We start from the raw sequence: 26,053 nt of genomic DNA on the forward strand, positions 1-26,053 counted from the left end.
AATTTCATCTGGCGGTTAATATGACGCTGTAATGCTTGTAGCCTTGTACCGCGTTGAAAATCGCGGAAGCTGCTTCGAGAGCCTGCCTAAGGCTCCTATTGAGAACTGATCTGTTCTGTAATTATGTGTAGTTTACAGAGAGGGAAGGTAGACTATTACATTGCGTGCATCTGGACCCTCTGCTTATAACTGTACTCAAATCAAAACCGGACTTGTAATGTCAGTTTTCTATTACAATAGGATCAGTATACAGCCAGGGAACATATTATTCAGGTGTTATCTTTTATTTTATTTTTTACCATACTCATGAGTGTCTCAACTAGGGTCTAAGGATTGAGACGTATATAAAAGGTCTAATATGTTTAGGATTTAAAAGATAATTTTTCGTCTCGAGAGGGTTGATTCAGATATAGCTCTCATTACCTTCACACTGAAAGGAATTTGTGAAAAAGTGGTTGCATACAAAATGTGCCAGTACAGAGTGATTGTCTACTAGGGATATGGGGCTAACGGCCTGATGTATTACAGATCCGGTTGCAAAGAATTTGTGTGTTTTGGCACATGACTACTTTTTGACCCAAACTTCTTTTTGCTCTGCAATGGATCACAAATCTGTTGCAGCGTAAAATGGTCAATTTTGCATGTTGGATGCATAGAATCTGCCCCAACTATTTTAGTGAGGTAGCATTCACATTGTGAATCCCACCGAAATGGCTATGAATGCAGTGATGGCGGCCTGTGAGGAAGAGCAGGTGTAGTAATGAATCACTGCACATAAAGGGTTCCAGGTACAATTTATTAGGTCCTTAAATAAACAGGTGCTCCCAGCTTGGCGGCATAGTCTAACCCTTAACATTCTAACGCTCACACACGGAGGCAGAGCGGACCGTACCAAGGAGGGAGAGGGGAGAGGGGTGAGAGGGGAGAAGGTCCACCCTGTGTCAAGTTACAACACACCTTTCCCCTTAGGGAGAACAGAAAAGAGGGGAAAACAAGGCCCCAGGCTGGGGAGGAGGAGAGCGGACAAGAAGAGAAGCGTAAAGGAAGAGGGGTAAAGGAGGCGAGAGAGATATAGCGGGGAAGGGAGAAAGAGAGCGGGAGAGAGAGAGAGAGAGAGAGAGAGAGAGAGAGAGAGAGAAGGTAGAAGAAAAGACCAAGGAGCAGGGGGAGGGGTGACTGCCACACTGGATAAAATACTGCAACAAGAAAAAACTGGGTCTTGCGCAGAAGACCCATTTAAGTTTCAAAAATAGAACTGCCTGAAAGAGAATGCAAAATCTCTCTACCAAGTAACAACAGAGACAGTCCAAATGGGTATTTAGGGACAGGTGAAAGGTGCTTTCAAATAGTCAACTTTAGTGGATAACTTCTAAAGCCTTCTAGTAATCTTCAGTATCGAACTCACTGGTGGTGTTATAGAATAAGAGGTTCAGTTGTTCCGCAAGGTCCAACACAATGTCCTGACCTTTCTCCCACTTGGAAGAACGACCTTCGCAAGTGGAAGTAGCAGAGTCTTCCTATCCCTTGAACACCTCTTCTCCCGCAACACCATTACGCATCCTGTAAGCTCTTAGGTTTGCATCATGACATAGGTGTTGAACTGGTTTGTGTGCTACTTCACTTTCCACCACTGGCTCTTCAAAGTCTGAACATGCCCAGCAGTCTATTTCACTAACGTGTTCCACACACTTCTTTCTAGTATTTTTATCTCCATCCAGGAGAGTGATCATAGCATTAAGGTTCTTTTTCTTGGGCAGTTTCCTGGGCCAGGCCACACTGCGTCTACTCTCACTGATACAACAAGACTTCATTTCAATGTCAACCTCGGTGACAGGTCTCGACCATCTTCTAGCTTCATTTCCTTGGCCGTGAACAGTATCCAAGCTACTATTAAATTCCATTTTAAACAGTTCCAGTTCATTAGCACAAGCTTCATCAGTAATAAGTCTGTCCTCCCGTTCCATCAAGTGACTACAGTAGGAGGACTCCGTAGGGTTTTCTAGGCCGCAAAACTCATGCTCCCTCCTGTAATCACCGAGCAGACCCTTCTTCCCTGACACAACTTTAAATAGGGGACATTTTAGGATTTCCTGCGCTTCCTTACTCTCACTCTCCAACTTATCACTACAAAACATTTGAAAATATTTTCCTTTATTTTCACCCTTTGACTCAAAGAGGCTTAGACCCTCTTCTCCTTCCTGTTCATAAATATCCGCACACTCCTCCCTTGTTTTGGTCCAGAGCTCGGCCAATACATTTCTTTGCTGCACCACGTTGCAATTCAACAGGTTATTCTTACATTTTTTTTTTCCTCGATCTTTAGGTTTTGTAACTATACGCTCTCCCATTCTCTCCAATTCTCCATTTTTTACAACTTTTCCTTTCCTGCCTTTTCTCCCGTATTCCTTGCTTATTTTCATTTCGTTCACCAAACCTTGGTAAGTTTCTTGTTTTTCATTGAATTCGTCCTTAACTGTTTCTTTTTTCCATTTCTTTTTCCTTGCTGCTCCTTCCTTGACTACCACGCCTTTTGATGGTGGCGTTCTTGCATTTAACGGTTCACACTTTGCTACTTACCCACTTTTGTTCTGCGCCAGCTCACTCATGTGTTCATTTCTTTTTTTATTTAGTGATATTCTTAATTTCCTTTAATCCTTCCACCCTAGCATGGAGGGTCCACTTTCTGTTATATATATGGTACTCCTAGTACTTTTTTTCTTGTAACTTAAATCCAGCACTTTGTATCCTATTAAGTCAATGTCCTCCCCTGTGTACGTTTTTAGGGATATGTTGGCCTCTCTTAATTCATTTCCATGTTTTATAGATAATTTTCTATTCCATACACTCTTGCTTACAACACTATACTGTGATCCTGAATCTGTAATTATTTCTATTTCTACTCCGCCTATGAAGATGGTACACACAGGGTTTATTTCACTTGTATAAACCTCCTCTTTGTTATCCATTTTTTCCTTGAAAACTTCATACCTTTGTGATTTAACAAACGAGACTTGCTTATAATGTTCATCCAACACATTTATGATGTTCTCAAACATATTCCTATCAGTTCCTTTATCGATTACCTTTTCCATTTTATGGTACACTTTACGTCCACCAGTTCCTAAACTGTGAAATAATATTTCAGCCTTTTCCTCAGGTTTTAATAGATCTTCCTTTTCATCAAAAACTGATATATAATTCTCGAAATATTCTTTCCACTCTCTCCTTCCATAAACGGCTCAGGTGGCGGTAAATTACACATTTGACCCAACTCCCTGTTACGTACGTTATAAATTGTAACCCTAAATTCCACTTTATATTGTTTCTTTTTTTTTATAAGTGCTATAAGAGTTCTTATTTCAAAAATTTGTGAACTTCTCTCGTTTTCAAATTATAAGGATACAGTCTTGGGGTTACTCCAGCGTCTTTCGTGCTGAAAATTACTCCTTGTATGCACGTTTTAATTTTAGCCAGGAATTCTCATGAAGATGTAATTTCCGCATCCAACAGAAAGGTGGCGCCACAAGTGAAAAACGTAGAACGCTCTAGCGCGCAAAAACTGAGGAAAGTGATGCGCTAGCTATGCGCCTCAGGAGTAGACAATTTGCCTACCTCACGTTAATTAGAAACTCGCAGATGCTGGTTTACTGGTAAGGAGTAGTCCAGTTTCTTCGCTATCAATGAGAACATCCAAGGAATGCCGCCGCTAACATGCATCACTCTTCCACCTTAGTGCATGAAAATTTTTGTGCGCTGCTTTATACTTAGGAGTTAATCACATTCAAGCTCGACGCTGTGGAGAATTCACCCTACTAGCAAATGTCCCAAATAAACACAGCTAAATGAAAGTTGTCTCCAATTACAGACGATATTGCCACATACAGTCAAGCCAATTATCCTATGTGGCTAAATCTCTCAACACTTGAATTAAATATAATTATTTGTGATCGCTGTCACGTTTTGTACTACAGCTTTCTTTTAAGTTGTTACAGTCTTAATCCCTACTTTTCCGGAATATTTTCATGAGGGAATGTGGCAAATGGCCCACAAGGTGGCAGTGCGCTAAGACGCCTGCTATAATTATGTGCAGTGGTGGAAGGTTTATTCGACCAAAATCAGAGATCTGAGGAGAATAACTTTTAGAAAACTGAATGCGCGCCGCTTCACATTAATTTCATAACTACAGTTGCAGAGAACGCTTAATCCTTTGCCTCGCACACTTCTCCTCAAATTAACTTAAAGTGCACACCTCTTGAACTCACGTAGATACCAGTCAACTACCACTTGGGTATTACTTTTCACCAATATTTCAAATCACGAGTACGCCCAAGGTTTATGCAGAATATTACTGGTCAAATTAAATCAGCTTAAAGTTCAAGGAAATTTGTTATTCAATTCACTCAAATTTCAACACTTGCCGGACTTCACAGAGGCTTCTTTTTTTTTTTTTTCTTCTCAACTCATATATTCATCTTATGTGAAAATACACATCACAATGTCATCCTTAAATTTCTTCAGTGGTGGATTATCTGGCAGAGTAGTTTGCTGCGTCACGTTCACTTTGACAGCTTCTCAACTTAGCCCCTGCCCCCTATCGGCAACCAGTAAGGTTGAAGACTCCCCGAATACTTGTAATGAAGTCGGGAGAAATGGGGTACTCTGATACTGATGGATCCCGTCTTCGACACAACGGAGACTGAGGAGAGTGTGTGCCACTCCGGCACTGCACCGACAACCAAGCTCAGCTCCTCCTCACTAGCGCCAACAGCAGCCGTTCCTCCTCACGCGCTCACCCTCGGCGTCTTCTCTCTCTGTGGTAACGGAACCGGCCACAGCTCTTAGGACAGCTCTGACACGGACACGCTATGCTCCACTCCGCCGGCGCTACCTGCAGCCGCTTCACCTCATCTGTTGCAGACAACACAGCAGGGCACTCCAAAGGGATACTGTTAGAAACGGGATCTCTGGCTGGCCAAGGCTTGCGCCAACGTCAGTCAGAGACCACCACTTCCACGTCAGGGCAAGGGAGTCACACACCAAGATAACCCCTGCTCACCCTCTAGGTAACGTGACACGAGCAGCCAGGCTAAACTTGGAGGCTATGTAGGTTAAGTGTTTGCGCGCACACCCAGCAACAACTCCCAGGCCCACCACAAAGGAAACTCCACACAAGGTTATATAAAAATAGCCTTTGTATTATACCAAAAACACATTAGATAAGAACACACATTTTACAATGTGCCAACAGGCACGGGCAGAATTTACAGGGGATATGTACAACACAGGGCCACATGGACCACTGTCAGGAATCATCACTTTTTAGGAATAGTAATAAGCACATAGTACACTTTGTAGAACCAAAATCGAAAATGTAGCACAAATTAGCACACCACCAGTAATTACTGGTAAAGGGTAAGTACCTCCTACGCAACCCTAACCACCTTAGGAAAATATTGCGCAGGGAACCAAGACCTCACTAGCAACACCTGTACTAGGAGAAAAACAACCACCTAAGTATCACCAACATTTTAGGGGTATAAGCATAGGAACATTACACATGATGCATTAACATTCAGCGTTGTAGGGAAAGAAAACACATGATGTATCAAAACACATTCAGAGGTGCAAGCACAAGTAATTGCGCAACTCACATGAGCCACAACCCGTGGCAGTCTCTAGGCCCTCTGGCCTTGTTGGGGCTAGGACGCCCTGTGTCCCAATGTCAGGGGCCTAAACGTGGCAGCTGCCCACAAAGTGCTGGGCAGCTGTGTCCTCAAGGGGCAACGTTGGAGCCTCGCTGGGCTCAAAACACGCAATGCCCCACAGACGTTGGAGTCCCTCGGGGGACTCTGCCTCCAGAGAAAATGCCCCCAGAGCCTCTTTGGCTCTATTCAATGTTGGGGCGGCCCACTGCACAACCGGGGCCGCCCTGACTCTGTCTCATGCCCGGCGCTGCCTTACATAGGCACCGCCACTTGCAAGGAACCTCTCTCCGCCGTTCAGCCTCGGGACACTCACCGGCTGCTGGGGAAGGCTCCTCCTCCTTGGGCGGTGGCGCGGGACTTCTCGGCTGGGGCTCCCTCCAGGCCACGGGAGCCCCGCAGTCACTCGGCTCCTCTCTGGGCACTGGTAAGGACTTGCGGTGGGGGCGGGCACCGACAATGTGCCCCGCGCCCCCTCCGCTCCGCTCCTCACTCTTCAGGGCTCCTCTCCGGCGGTGGCGGTCTCCTAGATGCAGCAGGGCTCCCTCGCATCACGGGAGCCCTGCAAACCGGCCGCCATGCTTCCTCTGCTTCTCCGGGGCTCCCTCTGCACACGGGAGCCCCACAACGACCCACGCAGCTCCCTCCTTCTCCCCGGACTTCGGGGGCAGCACCTTCCGGCCGGCCGCGCTCGGATTGGCCGGCCGGCCAGTCACTACCGGGTCGCCGCGGGCAGCGCGGCGGCCCGTCACTAGCTCAGGCAGGCGGGCAGACAATAAAAGTATCGGCCATCACGGCAATCACGGCGTGGGCAGCCGAAGATAAAGTAAACTTGAAAATAAGCGAGGTGGGCCCTCGCAAATTAAATAATCAAATAAGCGGGGTGGCACCCGCCAATCCTCACGCAAAATGCGTGCAACGAAACGCTCGAAATGCAGCCAGGAGCGTTCTCAAGCGCTAGGATCACAGCACAGCGCTCCCAGGCGCCAAAGGTCCCCAGAGCAGACCCCTACAGCAAGAAGGGTCCACAGAAAGCGCTCTCCCAGCGCTATAAGCACTACAGCAGCCCCCATGAGTGAAGGGGGCCAGGAGAGCAAGGCAAAGGGGGTCCCCAAAAGTCCAGGACACCATGCAGCAAGAGCACAGGGTCCAAAGCAAAGGTGCAGCAAAGGGGGACCCCGCAAAAGTCCTTCAGCCATCCAGGGCATCCAGGGGCTGGGCAGGGCTCAGGGAGGCAAGCCTTTCCCTGAGCCCAAGCAGCAGCACGCCCCTGGTTTGATTCAAGTGACAGAAAAACAAGAACATTTTAGAAGAGGTCACAGCCTCCTTTTATACACTGAAAACCTTTGTTTGGAGGTGCAGGGTGGGGGGAGACCAGTCGCAGCTGGTCTTGGAGCACCCTGATGGCCCGACCACCCCTTTCATTCACAGGGGAGGCTAGGGTCGTTAGACATACCACAGGGGGGCGGAGCCAGCATTGTGTGGGGAAAAACCCAGCCCATTCAGGACACAGGTACACTCCTCCCACACATCACTCATGCTAATCTCACACTCACCACCGGGCAGACCCATCCAGACTTCCTGGAGCCTGGCATGCCAGCCAGCCCCAGCCAATCACGCTCCAGCACCCTCACTGCACACACACATCAATGTCCAGAAGTAGCACTTCCCTTCTAGACACATACATGCCGCATACACCATCTCGCAGCATTCACTCTCACGAGTTCACACATACTAAAGTCGAGCCTGCACTCCCCACGCATCAGGAACTACCAGGGACACACACATTCCCCATGCATTCCTATGGGAGGGCAGGCCAGCCATACTACACGCACGCACTTTACTCTGGGACACAGGGAAAAAGTGTGCAGCGACCCAAAAATCACTAACACAGGTTACAGAAACAGGCTAGGCAAAAGCAAAAAGTTGCGGGGTGAACCTGCCAAAAGGGCCAGGTCCAACACAACCCCCTTCCAGCCAAAACGCAGGGTAGACCAATCACTCCACTGATGGGCTTCCCTGCTTTGGGCGACAAAACACGGACACGGGCCCGCACGGCAGGGACACCCTCCGGTTTTTCGCCACTCTGAACCTACATGGATTTCTCTCAACAAGAACTCTCTGTCCCAACTAAGATACCCCACTGGCACCATCTAGTGGTCCACGGTCAGGACCAGGCCCTAGGCCATCCAAATGTCACAGGTCCTGACCACTTCACAGAGTGGGGGGCAGTAACCCCTGGCACACAGTAGCCATTCTCCACTCTCCCTCTCAGTGTAGTTCCAAACTACCACTGATCCTTCATCCTAGGGTCCGCACCCTCAGGCTGACCAGAGGTCACGGGCAAGAATGCCCCACCCTACCTCTATTTCTGGGATTCCGGACCCTCCCAGGGAGGCACCCACCAGAACACAACTCTCCCACCAGATCAGGACCTCACTCCATCAACTGGTCTACCACCTGGGATCTACCTTCCGGCTACATCGGGGTCAGAGGCGAGGACTCCCTCCCTCTGCACCCCATTCCAGTTCCATGATCACAGGGTGAGTCCCAGTATGTCTCAGGCTAGACAGAGCACACGCCAGTGGCGTATCAGCGACACACTCTCCTCAAGTACTCCCTATCACAGGGTGATTCTCAGTATGTTCCAGGCTAGACAGAGCACACGCCAGCGGCGTATCAGCAACACATTTTCCTCCAGTACTCCCCATCACAGTGGGATTCTCAGTATGTCTCAGGCTAGACAGAGCACACGCCAGCACCGTATCAGTAACACACTTTCCTCCAAACTGTTCAGGACCCTTATCAAAGACGCTCTTCCCTCCAGGTCAGGCTACCTGAACCTGGCCTCCCCCCTCCTCGGGGAACGACCTCCAGAGGCCCCACAAATAGTCAAGCACTCTAGACGGCCAAATGCCCAGCAAACCAGGACTTCACGGGGAGCACACATGCCCCACTACGAGGGTGACCCATAACTACTGTGTCTTGTGACAGTCTGCCTGGCTCTAATCTCGCGACCTCCTGCCCACCTGGCAGGGCGCAGAGATCCCCCAGGACAGAAGTGGCATCACCATGGTCACTCACTGGTGGCCCAGCCCTTCTGGCTGGCCCCTGACCCACTGGTTCCTCCACTGGGGACTCTTTCCCCCTCTCACTCCTCAACCAGGACTTCTGCACCCTCCACTTAGGAGCGGTACTGCCCAATACTAGGACCGCCGGAGTTCTGGTTACAGAAACTCCCCATCCTCTAGACACAGGAAGATCCTCCTCAAATGACCTGTAAGTACAGCCTAGGCCCCTGACCTGGCGCTCCCTTAGGGAACCCTCCAGGCCCTGAGACAGGGTTTTGGGCCAACGTGAGACACACCGTCCCACACTCACTCCGCCTCCACTGAGACAGGACGTGAGCCCCTACACCCCTACCATCCTAATGGGACCTAGCTGGGCTACACATGAACCTCTTCGCCTACACAGGATCATCAGATACACAAGCCACTACTTTTAGAATCACTCCCTAATGCCTCCGCAAGACATCTAGCATATTGCCAGACATCCACCTTCTTGTCCAGTGCCTCTGCAGGACCTCCTGCACACCACCAGAGGTACACCTCCTATACAAGCTCCTTTAAAAAAACCTCACACCAACTCCTCTAGTTCACACACCACTCATCCACACACTCCCCCTCCAGACTGGCGAGACAGTTCCTCACTGCCCCTGACTCTCAACCTGTACCCCTCTTACTGAGCACCAGGCACCATACTCTGGGAACTGGGAATGGGACTTCACGCACTGGACATATTTTAGCTGCCACCACTGGATCCTACCATACTGGTGAATCCAGACACACATACTACACTCAGGGATAACCACCCTCCCGAGCTAGCCATTTCTCCTCCACACCCCCTCTCTCTCTCCTCTATCCTCACCTCTGGGGACAGGAACGGGGATTGGACACTGGACCCAGGAAGGAACTCCCTATCTACTGGCATCCCGCCCTGTCATTTTCTCTCTTCTGCCACTAAACATAAAGAGCAGGAACACCATTTGAAAATGACACTCGAGGAAAAACAAAATCATAACAATAATCCCCTACATGTAATTATCTAAAATGTAGAGATTTGTAGTGTGGCCTGTTGCCACTGCGGTACAACGCAAACACAAATCCGGATCCTCACCGCCTGCCACCAATGTTAGAAACGGGATCTCTGGCTGGCCAAGGTTGCGCCAACGTCAGTCAGAGACCACCACTTCCACGTCAGGGCAAGGGAGTCACACACCAAGATAACCCCTGCTCACCCTCTAGGTAACGTGACGCGAGCAGCCAGGCTAAACTTGGAGGCTATGTAGGTTAAGTGTTTGCGCGCGCACCCAGCAACAACTCCCAGGCCCACCACAAAGGAAACTCCACACAAGGTTATATAAAAATAGCCTTTGTATTATACCAAAAACACATTAGATAAGAACACACATTTTACAATGTGCCAACAGGCACGGGCAGAATTTACAGGGGATATGTACAAGACAGGGCCACATGGACCACTGTCAGGAATCATCACTTTTTAGGAATAGTAATAAGCACATAGTACACTTTGTAGAACCAAAATCGAAAATGTAGCACAAATTAGCACACCACCAGTAATTACTGGTAAAGGGTAAGTACCTCCTACGCAACCCTAACCACCTTAGGAAAATATTGCGCAGGGAACCAAGACCTCACTAGCAACACCTGTACTAGGAGAAAAACAACCACCTAAGTATCACCAACATTTTAGGGGTATAAGCATAGGAACATTACACATGATGCATTAACATTCAGTGGTGTAGGGAAAGAAAACACATGATGTATCAAAACACATTCAGAGGTGCAAGCACAAGTAATTGCGCAACTCACATGAGCCACAACCCGTGGCAGTCTCTAGGCCCTCTGGCCTTGTTGGGGCTAGGACGCCCTGTGTCCCAATGTCAGGGGCCTAAACGTGGCAGCTGCCCACAAAGTGCTGGGCAGCTGTGTCCTCAAGGGACAACGTTGGAGCCTCGCTGGGCTCAAAACACGCAATGCCCCACAGACGTTGGAGTCCCTCGGGGGACTCTGCCTCCAGAGAAAATGCCCCCAGAGCCTCTTTGGCTCTATTCAATGTTGGGGCGGCCCACTGCACAACCGGGGCCGCCCTGACTCTGTCTCATGCCCGGCGCTGCCTTACATAGGCACCGCCACTTGCAAGGAAGCTCTCCCCGCCGTTCAGCCTCGGGACACTCACCGGCTGCTGGGGAAGGCTCCTCCTCCTTGGGCGGTGGCGCGGGACTTCTCGGCTGGGGCTCCCTCCAGGCCACGGGAGCCCCGCAGTCACTCGGCTCCTCTCTGGGCACTGGTAGGGACTTGCGGTGGGGGCGGGCACCGACAATGTGCCCCGCGCCCCCTCCGCTCCGCTCCTCACTCTTCAGGGCTCCTCTCCGGCGGTGGCGGTCTCCTAGATGCAGCAGGGCTCCCTCGCATCACGGGAGCCCTGTAAACCGGCCGCCATGCTTCCTCTGCTTCTCCGGGGCTCCCTCTGCACACGGGAGCCCCACAACGACCCACGCAGCTCCCTCCTTCTCCCCGGACTTCGGGGGCAGCACCTTCCGGCCGGCCGCGCTCGGATTGGCCGGCCGGCCAGTCACTTCCGGGTCGCCGCAGGCAGCGCGGCGGCCCGTCACTAGCTCAGGCAGGCGGGCAGACAATAAAAGTATCGGCCATCACGGCAATCACGGCGCGGGCAGCCGAAGATAAAGTAAACTTGAAAATAAGCGAGGTGGGCCCTCGCAAATTAAATAATCAAATAAGCGGGGTGGCACCCGCCAATCCTCACGCAAAAAGCGTGCAACGAAACGCTCGAAATGCAGCCAGGAGCGCTCTCAAGCGCTAGGATCACAGCACAGCGCTCCCAGGCGCCAAAGGTCCCCAGAGCAGACCCCCTACAGCAAGAAGGGTCCACAGAAAGCGCTCTCCCAGCGCTATAAGCACTACAGCAGCCCCCATGAGTGAAGGGGGCCAGGAGAGCAAGGCAAAGGGGGTCCCCAAAAGTCCAGGACACCATGCAGCAAGAGCACAGGGTCCAAAGCAAAGGTGCAGCAAAGGGGGACCCCGCAAAAGTCCTTCAGCCATCCAGGGCATCCAGGGGCTGGGCAGGGCTCAGGGAGGCAAGCCTTCCCCTGAGCCCAAGCAGCAGCACGCCCCTGGTTTGATTCAAGTGACAGAAAAACAAGAACATTTTAGAAGAGGTCACAGCCTCCTTTTATACACTGAAAACCTTTGTTTGGAGGTGCAGGGTGGGGGGGAGACCAGTTGCAGCTGGTCTTGGAGCACCCTGATGGCCCAACCACCCCTTTCATTCACAGGGGAGGCTAGGGTCGTTAGACACACCACAGGGGGGCGGAGCCAGCATTGTGTGGGGAAAAACCCAGCCCATTCAGGACACAGGTACACTCCTCCCACACATCACTCATGCTAATCTCACACTCACCACCGGGCAGACCCATCCAGACTTCCTGGAGCCTGGCATGCCAGCCAGCCCCAGCCAATCACGCTCCAGCACCCTCACTGCACACACACATCAATGTCCAGAAGTAGCACTTCCCTTCTAGACACATACATGCCGCATACACCATCTCGCAGCATTCACTCTCACGAGTTCACACATACTAAACTCGAGCCTGCACTCCCCACGCATCAGGAACTACCAGGGACACACACATTCCCCATGCATTCCTATGGGAGGGCAGGCCAGCCATACTACACGCACGCACTTTACTCTGGGACACAGGGAAAAAGTGTGCAGAGACCCAAAAATCACTAACACAGGTTACAGAAACAGGCTAGGCAAAAGCAAAAAGTTGCGGGGTGAACCTGCCAAAAGGGCCAGGTCCAACAGATACCAATTAAAAAATCCACCAACGCCAGTCAGACTTCAAACGGAAAGACAAGATTCCTCTCCTCCACACGGCACAAGCTCACCTTCACCGAGGCCACACACCCGACTTCCTTTATCATTCCGGATGCGAGCAGCTCAAGTCCCCAAGGGGAACACCTCGATGAGTACAGCTTAATTCACCGATATGTCCGCTGTTCCTGTGATCTTCTTTCATCAACAGGGTAAGTCATCAGTTTCAACACTTTTCTCCGCTCAAGCATCAAGTTGCTCCAGGGGGAGGCACCACGCTGACCCTGGCTCAGCTCCTCGTCCTCGTCGTCAAAAGTGTAGTAATGAATCACTGCACATAAAGGGTTCCAGGAACAATTTATTAGGTCCTTAAATAAACAGGTGCTCCCAGCTTGGCGGCATAGTCTAACCCTTAACATTCTAACGCTCCCACACGGAGGCAGAGCGGACCGTACCAAGGAGGGAGAGGGGAGAAGGTCCACCCTGTGTCAAGTTACAACAGCAGGCCTCCATTCCTGAACTCAAATTCACAGGATTCCACCATTTTCAGGCGTTGCAACTGCAGTTGCAAATCTTTTAACACCTTCGACGCTCATGACGAGCTCAGCTCGTCATGAAGTACACCTCTTGTACACTCATGACGAGCTGAGCTCGTCATGAACCGCGTTTTTTTTAAATTTTCCAGCGCACAGCGGGAAAATGCACCGCATCGATGGTGTTAAACATGGCATTGCGGTTAGGAAAAAGGAGGGGTGCCTTTTCGTTCCCTCCCAACCTTTCCAATCGCATTGAGTATTAAAGTGTCCTTGGTGAGCTGTAAAGGCATTTTTGATTTGGGGAGAGGAGTTGGCCTAACCGCTAGGGCGGGCTACCTCGAATCTGGGGAACTGGGTTCGAGTCTCGGCAATGATGCTGAACATCCTGTGATTCTGGGCAAATCACTTAATCTCCCTGTGCCTAACAAAAATTAATGTGTCCTCATGTAATGCAACTGGTGCTATCTAAAGCGCTCTGATACCCGATTTGGGTCAATTTGTGCTATATAAAACTCTGTTAAAAAAAATTTAAACAAAAATTACTCTTTTTAGGTCTTACCCACATATCTCGATGATGTTGAAAGATCTATTGGGTGCAATACCAGTACTTAATGCATTTGTACATTCCACTCTTTCTATGTTATTTCACAGCCTTGAATAAGTTCTAAAAGTGGTATGAAACGCTTTGGCTAAATAGTGGTATATGAAGTTTTATTCTAAGAAGATTCTCAAATAAAGCCTTACTTTGAAATACTTTTCGGAATGGAAATTTCAGCGACTAGATATTCAAGTTCACATTACACTGTTTGATCACCTGAAGGACAGAACGATATATGAGTGAGTGTCTCTCCCACTCTGGTACAAGTTATAAGAGTTCTCATGCTTAGGGTTAGCTGTTGAGCATCTCGGTGGCAAGCTCAGGGAGAACAGCATATGATGTTAACAACCCTCAAGTTAGACTGTTGTACCTGTTTGCGGTACTGTGTTTTTTTTTTAAACAGTGTCATACTTTCAAACAAGTGAATTAACAATACAACATTCAACACCCATAACATAAGTTGCAATACAATTGCAGGGCTATACATACGTTTCACTCACTTGTTCCTTCCCCCCTCAATGCCACTCGGCTCTCCCCAAAAACATCCCCTCACTTTGACCCGTCTGCCCTTGTTGTTGGACTCAGCAAGCACCTTATAAATGCAGGTTCCCTCAATCCCCATTTATTGTCAAGTCTACTCACACTTTGTCTATCCACTGACTTAGTGTTTGGTACACCTTTACTGTTCGGGGCTTATCGTCTATAGACTGGGATTTGCTAGACTACTTCTATTTACTGTGTACCAGCAGACTGGGTTATTTCATAAAAACCACTTCAGATCAGGATTCAGCAATCTTTCACATAGTTCAGGGGCTGATGGCTGGGGACAAGTTTTTGATGTCAGAAAATATGCATAAACCCAAAGACAAGGAGCTAAACTCACGCATTTGGGGATGGTGGTGAGCTAAGGCATTCAAACCTTGGAGTTTGATGACAGGTAAATTGTGGCACAAGTGACAAGAAATGCACAGTGTCTGAAGGTCTACTCACATTTTGGATGTGGAGGTAAGCCACACTGGTGATAAGAGGCTGGCCACACACACTATGTTTGTGGACCTGACATACAATTTGCTCTCATAAATAGAGGAAGAAACACCTTGCCCTGGTAGATTAAGTACATTCATTTTAAGACCCTGGGATGGTTCACTGGCCACATAATGTGCATATGCATAGAGGAAGCAGGTTAGGCACAAAAGGGGTTACAAGTGCAATACAGTATTGGGTGATCTTATTGTTTTTTGCTGTATGCTCCTGTTGTCTGCAGGGGACTGATCTTTCCAGACTATAAAAGAGATTTCTTCTATATTAAGCAGGCTTTGAAAACAAGAAATGGAAGGCAATTTGTGGAGAATAATTTGAATCTAGGGACATCCCTTGTCAAGAGGTAGGAGAATGTGAAGTCACCACAGTTCACACAACCCCCAATCTCTCCTTGATGGTATGGAGGCACACCTTTGTGTGAAAACCCTGCTTCACATTGATTAGATAAGTATTTTCTAATTCTTTGTTGTTTCTTATGTTGAAGTAAAAAGTCTTAATACACATTTTGAAATATTCCATTTGATATCATAATCCATCCTTGTTAAATATATAACTTCTCTCATGAATGCTCAATTCATTTGGAGACTACTTATCTGTTCATCAGAAGCCCTTCAGGTAAAAAAGTATTTTCTTTAAGGCAACACTTCATCTCTATCACAAAGGCAAAAGATGCTTTGGATTGTGAGCTTAGAACGTCATGCCATATATCCCCTCAGTCCGCATTGTAGCCCCTCCACCTCATCTGTGGAGTTCCGCAAGTATCCTCTCTACTATAAGCCAAACCCTGTTCAGTGCATACATGATCCCTCTAGCCATCAACATCCTCTCCTATGCTGACGACAAGCACCTCATTCTCTCTCTCACAAACCATATGCCGATCAAGTTCAATGCATGCCTGACTGAAATCTCCCCTTGTATGAATATCAACTGCCTAAAGCGGAACACCGACAAGACCGAAATCATGATCTTCGGGAAAAGCACTTCTCCATGGGACAAATCATCATCTTTGGGAAGAGCTCTTCACCATGGGTCTCGACCTGGTGGCCAACAGAGCTAGGACCGATACTCACCTCCACCACCCACCCTAACAATCTCGGGTCGTCATAGACAGCAAACTTGATATGACAGCCCAGATCATTGCCATCATTGCCTCATGCTTCCGTACCCTGAAGATGCTGAGGAAGATTTTCAAGTGGCTTCCGATCAGCACACGAAAAACTGCCATGCATTCCCTGGTCAAACGCAATGATACGGTAAATGGGCCTTCAAGGGATTTATTTAAGTATTTAATTTGTTATTTATATCATTAAGTTACAAGGCCAGACAGATGGTTTCCTTGTTCATTAATTTCTTTCAGTAGCTAGTTACACTGCACAGCCTCTTCATGCAATGGATCAGACTCACAGGCAAAAGCAATAATTATCATACAGGATGTAAATCATAGGTGCAAAAACCTACAAAGAACTAGAGCAAAAAAGGATGTATATAAGAAAAGATTCACTTTTTATCTTGATAAATCAAAGGAGGGTACTTAGAAATACAAACAATGTGACAGGAAGGTAGCAGTATAAAATGTCAAACCTTCACTGTTACAATTGTCAACACTTTTCTTCTTATTGAAAATAAAACAAATATCGGAAGAAAAAGTGTAGGTCGACGTTTCGGTCTCTACTATTTCATTGAGAAGACCATCTTCAGGACTGACCAGTATTTTAGTTGTTGACCCCTTGCTAATGCCGAGCGTCTTATGTCAATGTTAAACCGGAGAGAAAACTCGATTTCTGAGCGTATTTACTTGCTCCTCTTAGATAGCGCAATTTGTATTTGCAATCTCCAATATCATTCAGCTTTCATGAACTAAGGCAGCATTCAATTTTGCATAAACCCACGTAGCCGTGAAATCCAGCTTATATCGCAGTTTGGAGCGCGCTCCAAACAGTGTTATAACATCGTTATAAGTCAGATTTCATGAAGATTTCATTAAATCCCTTGAAGGCACATTTACCTTATCATTTCATTTTAACCGAGCCCTCAAGGGTAGTTTGGGTTGCCCATTTTACTCTTCATTACCTGGTCAAAAGCAAGCTTGAATATAGGAGCACTCTCAGTTTTTTGGGAGCAACAAAAAGCTCACCTAGAAGACTGCAGACCTTTAAGAATTTGGTAGCCACAATCACTCTCAAATGCCCCGCCACACTTACTTTACACCACACCTGAAGAAGCTAAACTGGCTCCTCATTACACAAAATAGCACAATTCGAACTCCTCATCCACACTTCCAAGGAACTACACAACACTGGCCAGCATACCTCAACATAAGGATCAGCTTTCATAAAATTTTCAGACACATCTGCTCTTCCTTACTCCTATTGCACACATCCCACGCATATGGAAAACCAAATCCAGTGGTTGCGCCTTCTCTGACATTGTTCCTAAAGCATGGAGCAACCTGCCAATACACATAAGAGCCTCCTCCACACTTTTTAAATTCTGCAAGAAGCTGAAAGTATGGCTTTTCGACAAGTCCCAATAGGCCCCAGGTTTGACTGGGCTCATACCTACTGGGAGCCAGTGTGATCTACAATTCTGCATAACATAACAACATAATATAATTAAGAAGTCACTCTCAGTGTTAGAATCTTTTTTAATAGAGTTTCATGATCTCTCAATTTCCTGTTTAATTTGACATTGTTTCCTCCAACCTATCTTCTAAAGCAGCCTCATCATAATTCCTCAGTGTCTGTCATTTGTACTTTCTTTAGATGAAACCCATACCATCTTTCTTTTCAACAAGCCCCCTTACATGTAACAAATCAGTATTTTCAATCAATTTTTTTCACTCTGGGATACTCATGTTTTCGTGAGAGAGCAAAGGGGGGGGGATGATATTCCTGGATGGTAGTGGCGCTACACCAAATATCGGCAATTACAAGATTTTTTCTTATTGTTAGTCTAAGTTGTTGAGTGCCTAGGTATGGGTCATCATCCAAACCCACCAATGATCCATAGATCTAATAGTAATTCATGAAAATCCTATCACACCAACTTTGATCATTCAATAACAATGTCATAGATTACATCCACAAAAGCAAAATCAGGTTGAGTGAGTATATGGTTCTTTTAATCCACAAGGCTTTCTCCAAGTCCAGCCAACACGTGTTTCGTCGTATGGGCAGGTACCCACGACTTCATCAGGGCTGATTCTCAGTTGGTGGTTAGCTGTATGCCTTCTGGCTGGTTATAGTTCCGACCCAGCCTGATCCGGCTGGGTTAAAAATCCTTTCACAAACGCGGGTCTTTCTTTATATTCGTGCTCTGGATGGGTAACGCAATATTGTCGCCCGTGTTGTTACTAGGACCAAGAATTGTATGGATCCAAATCGTCAGGTTATATCACCATTAGTTATTCCTCATGTTGGTTGGGACTAAAATCATCGTCACTCCAACTTTGTATTCTGAAGTTCCGGGAGAGAAATTTCTTGCAGCGTCTGGAAGCGGTCTCCCCGTATTCGGATTTTGCTTTTGTGGATGTAATCTATGACATTGTTATTGAATGATCAAAGTTGGTGTGATAGGATTTTCATGAATTACTCATGTTTTCGTTTCTACTCCCCACAGAGACTGTCCCCAAAATCTCTCAAAATAACACATCTCCGCTGATTTAAATTGTTTCTATTTTTTTAAATAGTGCTGATGTGTTTTGCTCTGTAATTTTATTGTCAAACAATGTTTGTTTCACCAAACCTTTGACGCCTGTTCAGTCATCCCCAAACAAATTAATTTATATGACTACTGTGTTGCATATGCTCAAGACTGAAAGTGAAGTTGCAAATTTAGCTCACTTTATTTTAATTCCTCAATAAGGATGTGTGATATATTTCCCTATCAACAGATAGGAGAATAACCGATGCCATGACATATTAAGGTAAATTGATAATGTAAATGAAGAGTAAAAGGAGCAATATCACCTACTCAAAGTAAAGGATAGAAACATGGCATATTCAACAACAGCGCTTAGGTACAGAAGACAAAAATGTACCTTTATCATACAGTATCACTAATCATGTGTAGCAAAGTACTACATCACTAATGCTGCTCAGACGGTTAGAGACAAATGAGGTAGCCCTTGTTTACTCATGTAATGAGCTTTCTTGGCCAGCTCCTGAAGACTGTATTCCAAATGAGACTGCACACCTTTGGATTTCATTATCTGGTGAATTCTTAGTGCAGGAAGCTAGCCTAGGAACAGGACAATCTGATTCAGAACCCTAGTGTACAAAAGGAAGCTCACAGGAAATAGGTGTTAGTTCCAGGTTATAACTGGGCATTACTGAAACAACTTAATGTATATGTAATAGCAAACAGCGCATGTCATAAAAAAGCAGCTCCGAGTTTCAGTATACTAAACTTTTTCAATCTTGCATTACAATACGATTACGAAAAATAATCAAACTTCACACAAAAATGATAATGGAGTAAATGAAGCTTACCTTAAGTTTATTTATTTCTCGTAAGGCTTCATTTCTTTCCCTTCTTAGAGTCTCAGTCTCGTCTGGTTCTTTTGTATCATTATTAAGAACCTACAATTTGAAGAATGAAGAAAAACCTTTATTAGTGCAATTGTGAAACTCTTTTCCTACATCGTAAGGTTGTTTTTTCCAACCAAGTTCATAAGATCAGACTCTAGCAGGCATAGCTATTATCAGAGTAGGCATGACTAACCATGACCTGCCCTCTGACAGTCTTATAGTAGGTGGCATTGAAGGGTTTTATGAGTGAGATAGAGAAAGAGATGGGTTAGCCATGTGAGATAAGTTAGAGCCATAGATCAAGTGTGTTTCCTTGCAGGATGGTTCTATTCCAATATAATATTCGAACAGATTCTAAACTTAAAGTAGGCATACCTCTGGACATAGACCTTTATGGGAAGGCACTTACTGAAGTGGTGTTTAGCAGTCCAAGAAGATTATATTAAAGCCAGCTGTTACTTAAGGATCAACTGTTTGTTCAATGGAAAAACACTCTGAATGGTGGGATGTATGTGGAGCCTCAGTCTTAAGAAAGATTTAATAAGAGGAAGAAACAGGCCACAATAAACACAGACATTACTAAACACAAAGGCATGCACACATGTACATAGCAAACAGTTTGATTTTGCAGCATATTCACAAAGGAGGACCTATCAATTTTACTCATATGAAATATTTAGAAATGTGAAATGCAAAGGTGGGAAGTGAGCATTCCATGGGATAGATATTTTTAAACACCAACATAGTAAAGAATTTGTTGGTATTTCCAAACTTTTCTCTGCCAGAATCATACCCTGGAAATGATCAGAGATTCAGTCCACAGAACACCCACGCAGCAGATACTTGGTAGATTTTCACAATTCTTTTTTCGACATAATCATGCCCTGGAAAGGGTCAGAGATGTTTTCGAAGATGGAAAGAAGGACCAAGCACCTCTAAAATTGGTGGGGTGGGGGAAGAAGGGAATGGGTTATCCACACTTACAAACATTTTCTCTGTTATAAAAAAATAAATGCTATTGCAAAATGTAATGGCATTTCCCTTCTGCAACTGTACCTACTCCACATGGAGAGTACAATTTTGAACACAGATTTATCTAAGCATAATTAAAAATGTAAATTCACAAAAGTTATCAAGGCATATTGCAGGTTTCCAGGCATACCTTTGTGAAGTTCCTTAAGTCATAAATCAGCACAGATGTTCCATATTTATTAAACCTTTTCAGAATCCAGCCTGGAGGGAATATCTATGTGGGCATATTGGTACATTTGAATCTAGGTCTAATGGAATCTTCTTGGTACATTACAGATCCTGCAGTAACCATCTATCATTTTCATCCATTATGTTCTTTTTGACTATCTGATTGGTCATTGGATTATTGAGGGATCTAAAAATATATTTTAAATTATATTTGGATCTCCTGTGCGGACTACCGACCAATTTCTTTAATCAACACTGAAATGAAAAATTTTTGCCACAGCTATGGCCCAGGGCCTTCGCCCCTGTTACACAAATTGGTCCATCCGGAGCAATGTGGCCTCATGCTGGCTCGCAGCACTCAGCACTGCATAAGGCACCTCCACCTCGCCCTAGCCCATCGCCACAACCTCAAACCATACCTAGCCCTCCTCCTTATAGATTTCTAAAAAGGTCTTCGACACGGTCGACTGGAACTACCTAGAGGACGTCCTCGTGCTGATGGGTTTTGGCCCACACTTCCGACGCCTCATCCTGGTCATGTATTCCCACCCCAAAGCTAAGGTCCTGACCAATGGCGCCTTCTCGGAGGAATTTCCTATCCGAAGAGGCACATGTCCGGGATACCCCCTCTCACCACGCCTATTCTCTTTGGCAATTGAGCTCCTGGCCTGCCTCATACGTAATGACTCCCTATTCGGAGGGTGCCCTATATGCAGACGATGTACTGCTATTCCTGGGGGACCCGGAATGCTCCTTGGAGGTGTTCTAGCCCTGCGGCTCAACCCGCCGAAGTCCACTCTGATCCCCCTCCACCTCTCCAGGCCTGCTTTGATTGGCAGTCCAATATTTCCATCCAGAGACAATCGTTAAAATACCTCGGGATCTGGGTGACTCTACTCCGGGAGTTGGAATGGGCGCTTAACATTGCACACCTGGTAGCGAAAGCCAAAGCCGACCTTAAGCCTTGGCAAACCCTCCCACTTAACCCCCTTGCCAGAGGGGCACTTTTTAAAATGATGATTCTCCCCCGCATCCTATACATCATTCAGAGCACCACCTCTCATCTTCCGGGTAGTTGGTTCAGGGACTTTGATGGGGTTATTGCTAGGTTCCTATGAGGGGGTGGGAGGCCGCGAATTGCCCTGGCCCGATGCCGGATCCTGCACTTTAATGGAGGCATGGGAATGACAAATGTTCATCTTTACTACTTGAATGAAAGAATGAATGAATATCAGACTTTTAAAGCGCGGACCTAGCCCAGGGGCATCAAGGCGCCATAATTGGTTTACTGGGGGGTGGGCTGACCCGGCCTATCGGACTGAGCTTAGCACCATGGACCTTCCGCGAATCCAAGCTTACTTGTATGGGGCCCCCATTCCACAGGTGATCCCACTTATCACCAGAGCGCGTCTGGTAACCTGGCGCTCTGCCCTGCGATACAAGCGCTGGGACAAGTGACTCACTCAACACACTCCCCTGTGGCACGGCACGTGGCTGCGAGAAGTATCAGTCCTTGCAGGTTTTCAGCAATGGGATCACATCGGGATCTCACTCCTTGGGGACGTCTGGGTATGAGATCACATCGGGGCCTTCCCCAACCTACAACAACGTCACACATTCCACACCTCCCAATTTTATAGGTATCCGCAGCTCGGCCATGCACTAATTGCACACATTCCACCAGGTACGCCAATCCAAGAGTTGAGCTCGTTGAAGGCCCAGTTAATTATGGGTAACTTGAGCAGAGGAGGAGTGTTACGGATATACCACTCCCTAGTGAATAATGGCCCCACTACCCTGGAATCGTTGCGGACCCGCTGGGAAGGTTGGATGGGTCCCCTGGAGGAAGCAGATTGGTGGGATGCCCTTACGGCTCCCAAAACCCTTACGATCTCTTCTAAACTTAATCTCATTCAACTTTACTATCTCCATATGGCTTACCTTACTCCTGTGTGCCTACATAAGGCGGGACTGCGCACCTCCCCGGACTGTACACAATGTGGCCAAATCCCGGCCGATTTCTTCCACATGGTGTGGCTGTGCCCTGGTCGTGCCCCGTTCTGGTCGAGTGTGGAATCTGAGTTTACGCATACCCTGGGCTGGCATGTTCCCCACGATCCCTTACACCTTCTTTTAGGAGTATTTGATGGACTAGACGGCTCTAAAGCCGACAAACAATTTCAGGGCACGGCTGTGGCGGTGGCAAAGCGAGACTTCGGGGCGGCCTGGGCTCAGGCCAAACCCCCCACCCTGAGAAAATGGCAGCGAGGGGTAGACTGCTACGTGACCCAGGAGAAACCTCACTTCGAGGCCTGGGGATGTCCTGGGAAGTTCCTTAAGGTATGGGGCAGATGGCTGAATTTACTGTTTTGAATCGTTTACTCTGATTTTCTTATACAGGGTTGTATTGCCTCTCAAATGGTATGGCTAGCTCGAATATCGCAATCACGACTGTGGATTTTGTTGGCTTTTAGTGATAGTCTGTGATTCACTATGCAATTGTTTGCTGTCCTTATGTGAATTTGTTTTTCAAATGCAAATAAATGTGATTATCAAAAAAATTATTATATTTGGATATATGGACTGCATTACGCCGATTAACAGGGTTTAGATAATTCTTCAAGGGCTATTATAATACCTCCTTCTAGAGTTTCTTTTTCTTTCTGTTTCATATTTGTTGTTCGTGAAATTGTTCTTTCCCACTCCAAATTGCTTGCTTAAATCTCCTTTCTTCAGTCAACTTGCTCTAACAACCCACCCCAAACTTTTGAGTTAATTTTACTGGATTCCTTCCCCGTAAAATGTAGTTTTAAAAACTCTGATATAACCTTTCAATCAATAGGGTCTCAAAGCCCCTCCTTGTCACTTGACATGTTGCAGGAAGAGTAGGAATAGAGTTTGTTTAGGTCCTGTTTTGCCTTTCAAGCTCTCTAAGATCTTTCTTCTATTTAGGTATTTGATACCTAACCACCTGGGATATACAGAGTCCGGTGACCTCTCTCGAAGTGCAAATCTGTTAAGAAGTGTGTTGCCCCTTCAATTGCAGCATATTCACAAAGGATGACCAATCAATTTTACTCATATGAAATATTTAAAAATGTGAAATGCAAAGGTGGGAAGTGAACATTCCATGGCATAGATATTTTTAAACACCAACATAGTAAAGAATTTGTTGGTATTCCCAAACTTTTCTCTGCCATAATCGTACCCTGGAAATGATCAGAGATTCAGTCCACAGAACACCCACGCAGTAGATACTTCGCTGATTTTCACAAATCTTTTTTCGCCATAATCTCATGCCCTGGAAAGGGTCAGAGATGTTTTCGAAGATGGAAAGAAGGACCAAGCACCCCCAAAATTGGTGGGGTGGGGGAAGAAGGGAATGGTTTATCCACACTTAAAAACATTTTCTGACAATCATTCAAATACCTCGGATCTGGGTGACTCTATTCCCGGGGTTGGAATGGGCGCTTATGATTGCACACCTGGTAGCGAAAGCCAAAGCTGACCTTAAGCCCTGGCAAACCCTCCTACTTAACCCCATTGCCAGAGGGGAACTTTTTAAAATGATGATTTTCCCTGCATCCTATACATCATTCAGAACACCACTTCTCATCTTCGGGGTAGTTGGTTCCGGGACTTTGATGGGATTATTGCTAGGTTCCTATGAGGGGGTGGGAGGCCGCAAATTGCCCTGGCCCGATGCCGGATCCCGCCCTTTGATGGAGACATGGGAATAACAAAGCTTCATCTTTACTACTTGGCTAGTAGAATCCTTGTTGTCCATGATTGGTTTACTGGGGGGTGGGCTGACCCGGCCTATCGGACGGAGCTTAGCACCATGGACTTTCCGCGAATCCAAGCTTACTCGTATGGGGCCCCCATTCCACAGGCGATCCCACATATCACCAGAGCGCTTCTGGTAGCCTGGCGCTCTGCCCTGCGATACAAGCGCTGGGACAAGTGACTCAGTGTGTTGCCCCTTCAAGTGTAGGATGCTGGTTACAGTGGGCAATTTTGGTATAGCATTTCCATGCCAGGTCAGTGCTGTCTAGCACAACAAACAATTTTGATAGCATATTCATGTTCTCTCTTTCCAAAAGGAAGCTGTATGCTCTTAACACGTCTGCATTAGGTACATTACCTACATATCCCCACTTCTTGTTTTTTTAAGAATGCATCTGGTTTACAGGATCCTTCAGCACATTTATATCTCTAGGTGTAAGATTACATAACTTGAACACCATGGCAGGAGACGGGATTTCCAAGCTCCTTCCTTGAAGTTGGCCACTCTGCACAGGAGGTCTAATTTCCCTTTATGTCTCATTCGAACAGTTAAGCGGTTGATGTATCTCAGAAGGCACCTACTGGCGGAAAAAGAAAACTAGCATTTGCAATGCAATCGGTCTCACATTTGTGAAAGTTAGAACTGTATGTGTTGTTCCCTACATAAACAAGAAAAATAAATGTGTTTTTGAGAAGATCGGGCAGCTTTGTGTTCAATGGGCAAGTACACGAGATGGCAACATTCACTGCGTTAAAGTGCTTCAATTAATGCAATGGGAATGCATTTAGTTTGTCTTAACCCGATATATAAAATGGAAACCTGTAACTTCTTTCACGTTAAAGCAGATTATTAAGCATGCTGTGTACGAAACATTTATTGATTCAATCCGGTTGAAGTTGAACTCGTGAATGTCCATGAGCAATATGTACTTAGACAGCCATGGTCAAGAGACATCTGCTGTTGTCGACAGACCCAGAAAGTGGAGTCCGGCAGAAGGGAGAAAAGACTGGGAAAATTATGTTCTCTGCATTTCTGTTGATCAAGTCTGAATGCCACCATAGCACAGCATTCGGTGCTGCATGGTAACTGCATTGTAGGAGAAATTATATCGGGGGCAAAGCGGCAGTAGCAATACTAATCTAACACACGCAAGAGAGTGATGTACAATAGAATGTAATGCCATATAGTACGGGAACTCTTTGGCATGCAATAAAAAATGTTTTATTTAACCCAACCCAAACATTGTAACTCCTGACCCTACCAAAAATATTTTCCAACTTCTGCCACATGACAGCCTTTATTGTGCCGTGTAGACCTGTGGAGGGGGCTGATTTCACTAACAGTGGCATTTACCCTTACACACTGTGTCCATTTAAACCGAGGAGAGCCCGTAATGGTGATAATTTGCCCCACCTCCTTGCCCCGGTCCGCAAACCTCTGGCACAGGAAACTGAGTGAAATCGAAAGCCTCTGGTGAATAATCCCCCTTATTTTCCACGTTGTGCCGCGTGCTCAAGAAATGCACATAGCCTCCTCCATAGAACACATTTCTTATCCCGACAAAAAAGGAGAAAATGGGTTTAAGTGGGCAGCCTTTTGACAGAGCCATAACACGAGAGGCAGGAACTTAGGCAGTCAGGACTGCCCGGAACTTAGGTTTTAAACTGGATACCGCACTCTCAGGGAAGGAGCATATTGCGCAGGTGTCAGCAGTGTGTTTTTGGAAACTCAAGACCATGCGC

General features: G+C 46.6%; 1 protein-coding gene and 1 long non-coding RNA gene across 4 annotated transcripts in view; one reads left to right on the forward strand and one right to left on the reverse strand.

Annotated features, from left to right (window-relative positions):
- STXBP4 (syntaxin binding protein 4) overlaps window positions 1-26,053 on the reverse strand; it is a 599,190-nt gene that overhangs the window by 308,513 nt on the left and 264,624 nt on the right. For all 3 annotated transcript variants that reach the window (XM_078654416.1, XM_078654418.1, XM_078654417.1), the window contains exon 10: window positions 19,286-19,375. In XM_078654416.1, coding sequence (XP_078510542.1) covers window positions 19,286-19,375 — 90 coding nt within the window. The remainder of the gene's footprint in view (window positions 1-19,285; window positions 19,376-26,053) is intronic.
- The window catches only part of LOC144770140 (uncharacterized), a 129,633-nt gene that overhangs the window by 66,112 nt on the left and 37,468 nt on the right, over window positions 1-26,053 (forward strand). The window lies entirely within an intron of this gene.

This window comes from Lissotriton helveticus, chromosome 7 (genome assembly GCF_964261635.1).
Source record: "Lissotriton helveticus chromosome 7, aLisHel1.1, whole genome shotgun sequence".
Classification (NCBI taxonomy): domain Eukaryota; kingdom Metazoa; phylum Chordata; class Amphibia; order Caudata; family Salamandridae; genus Lissotriton; species Lissotriton helveticus.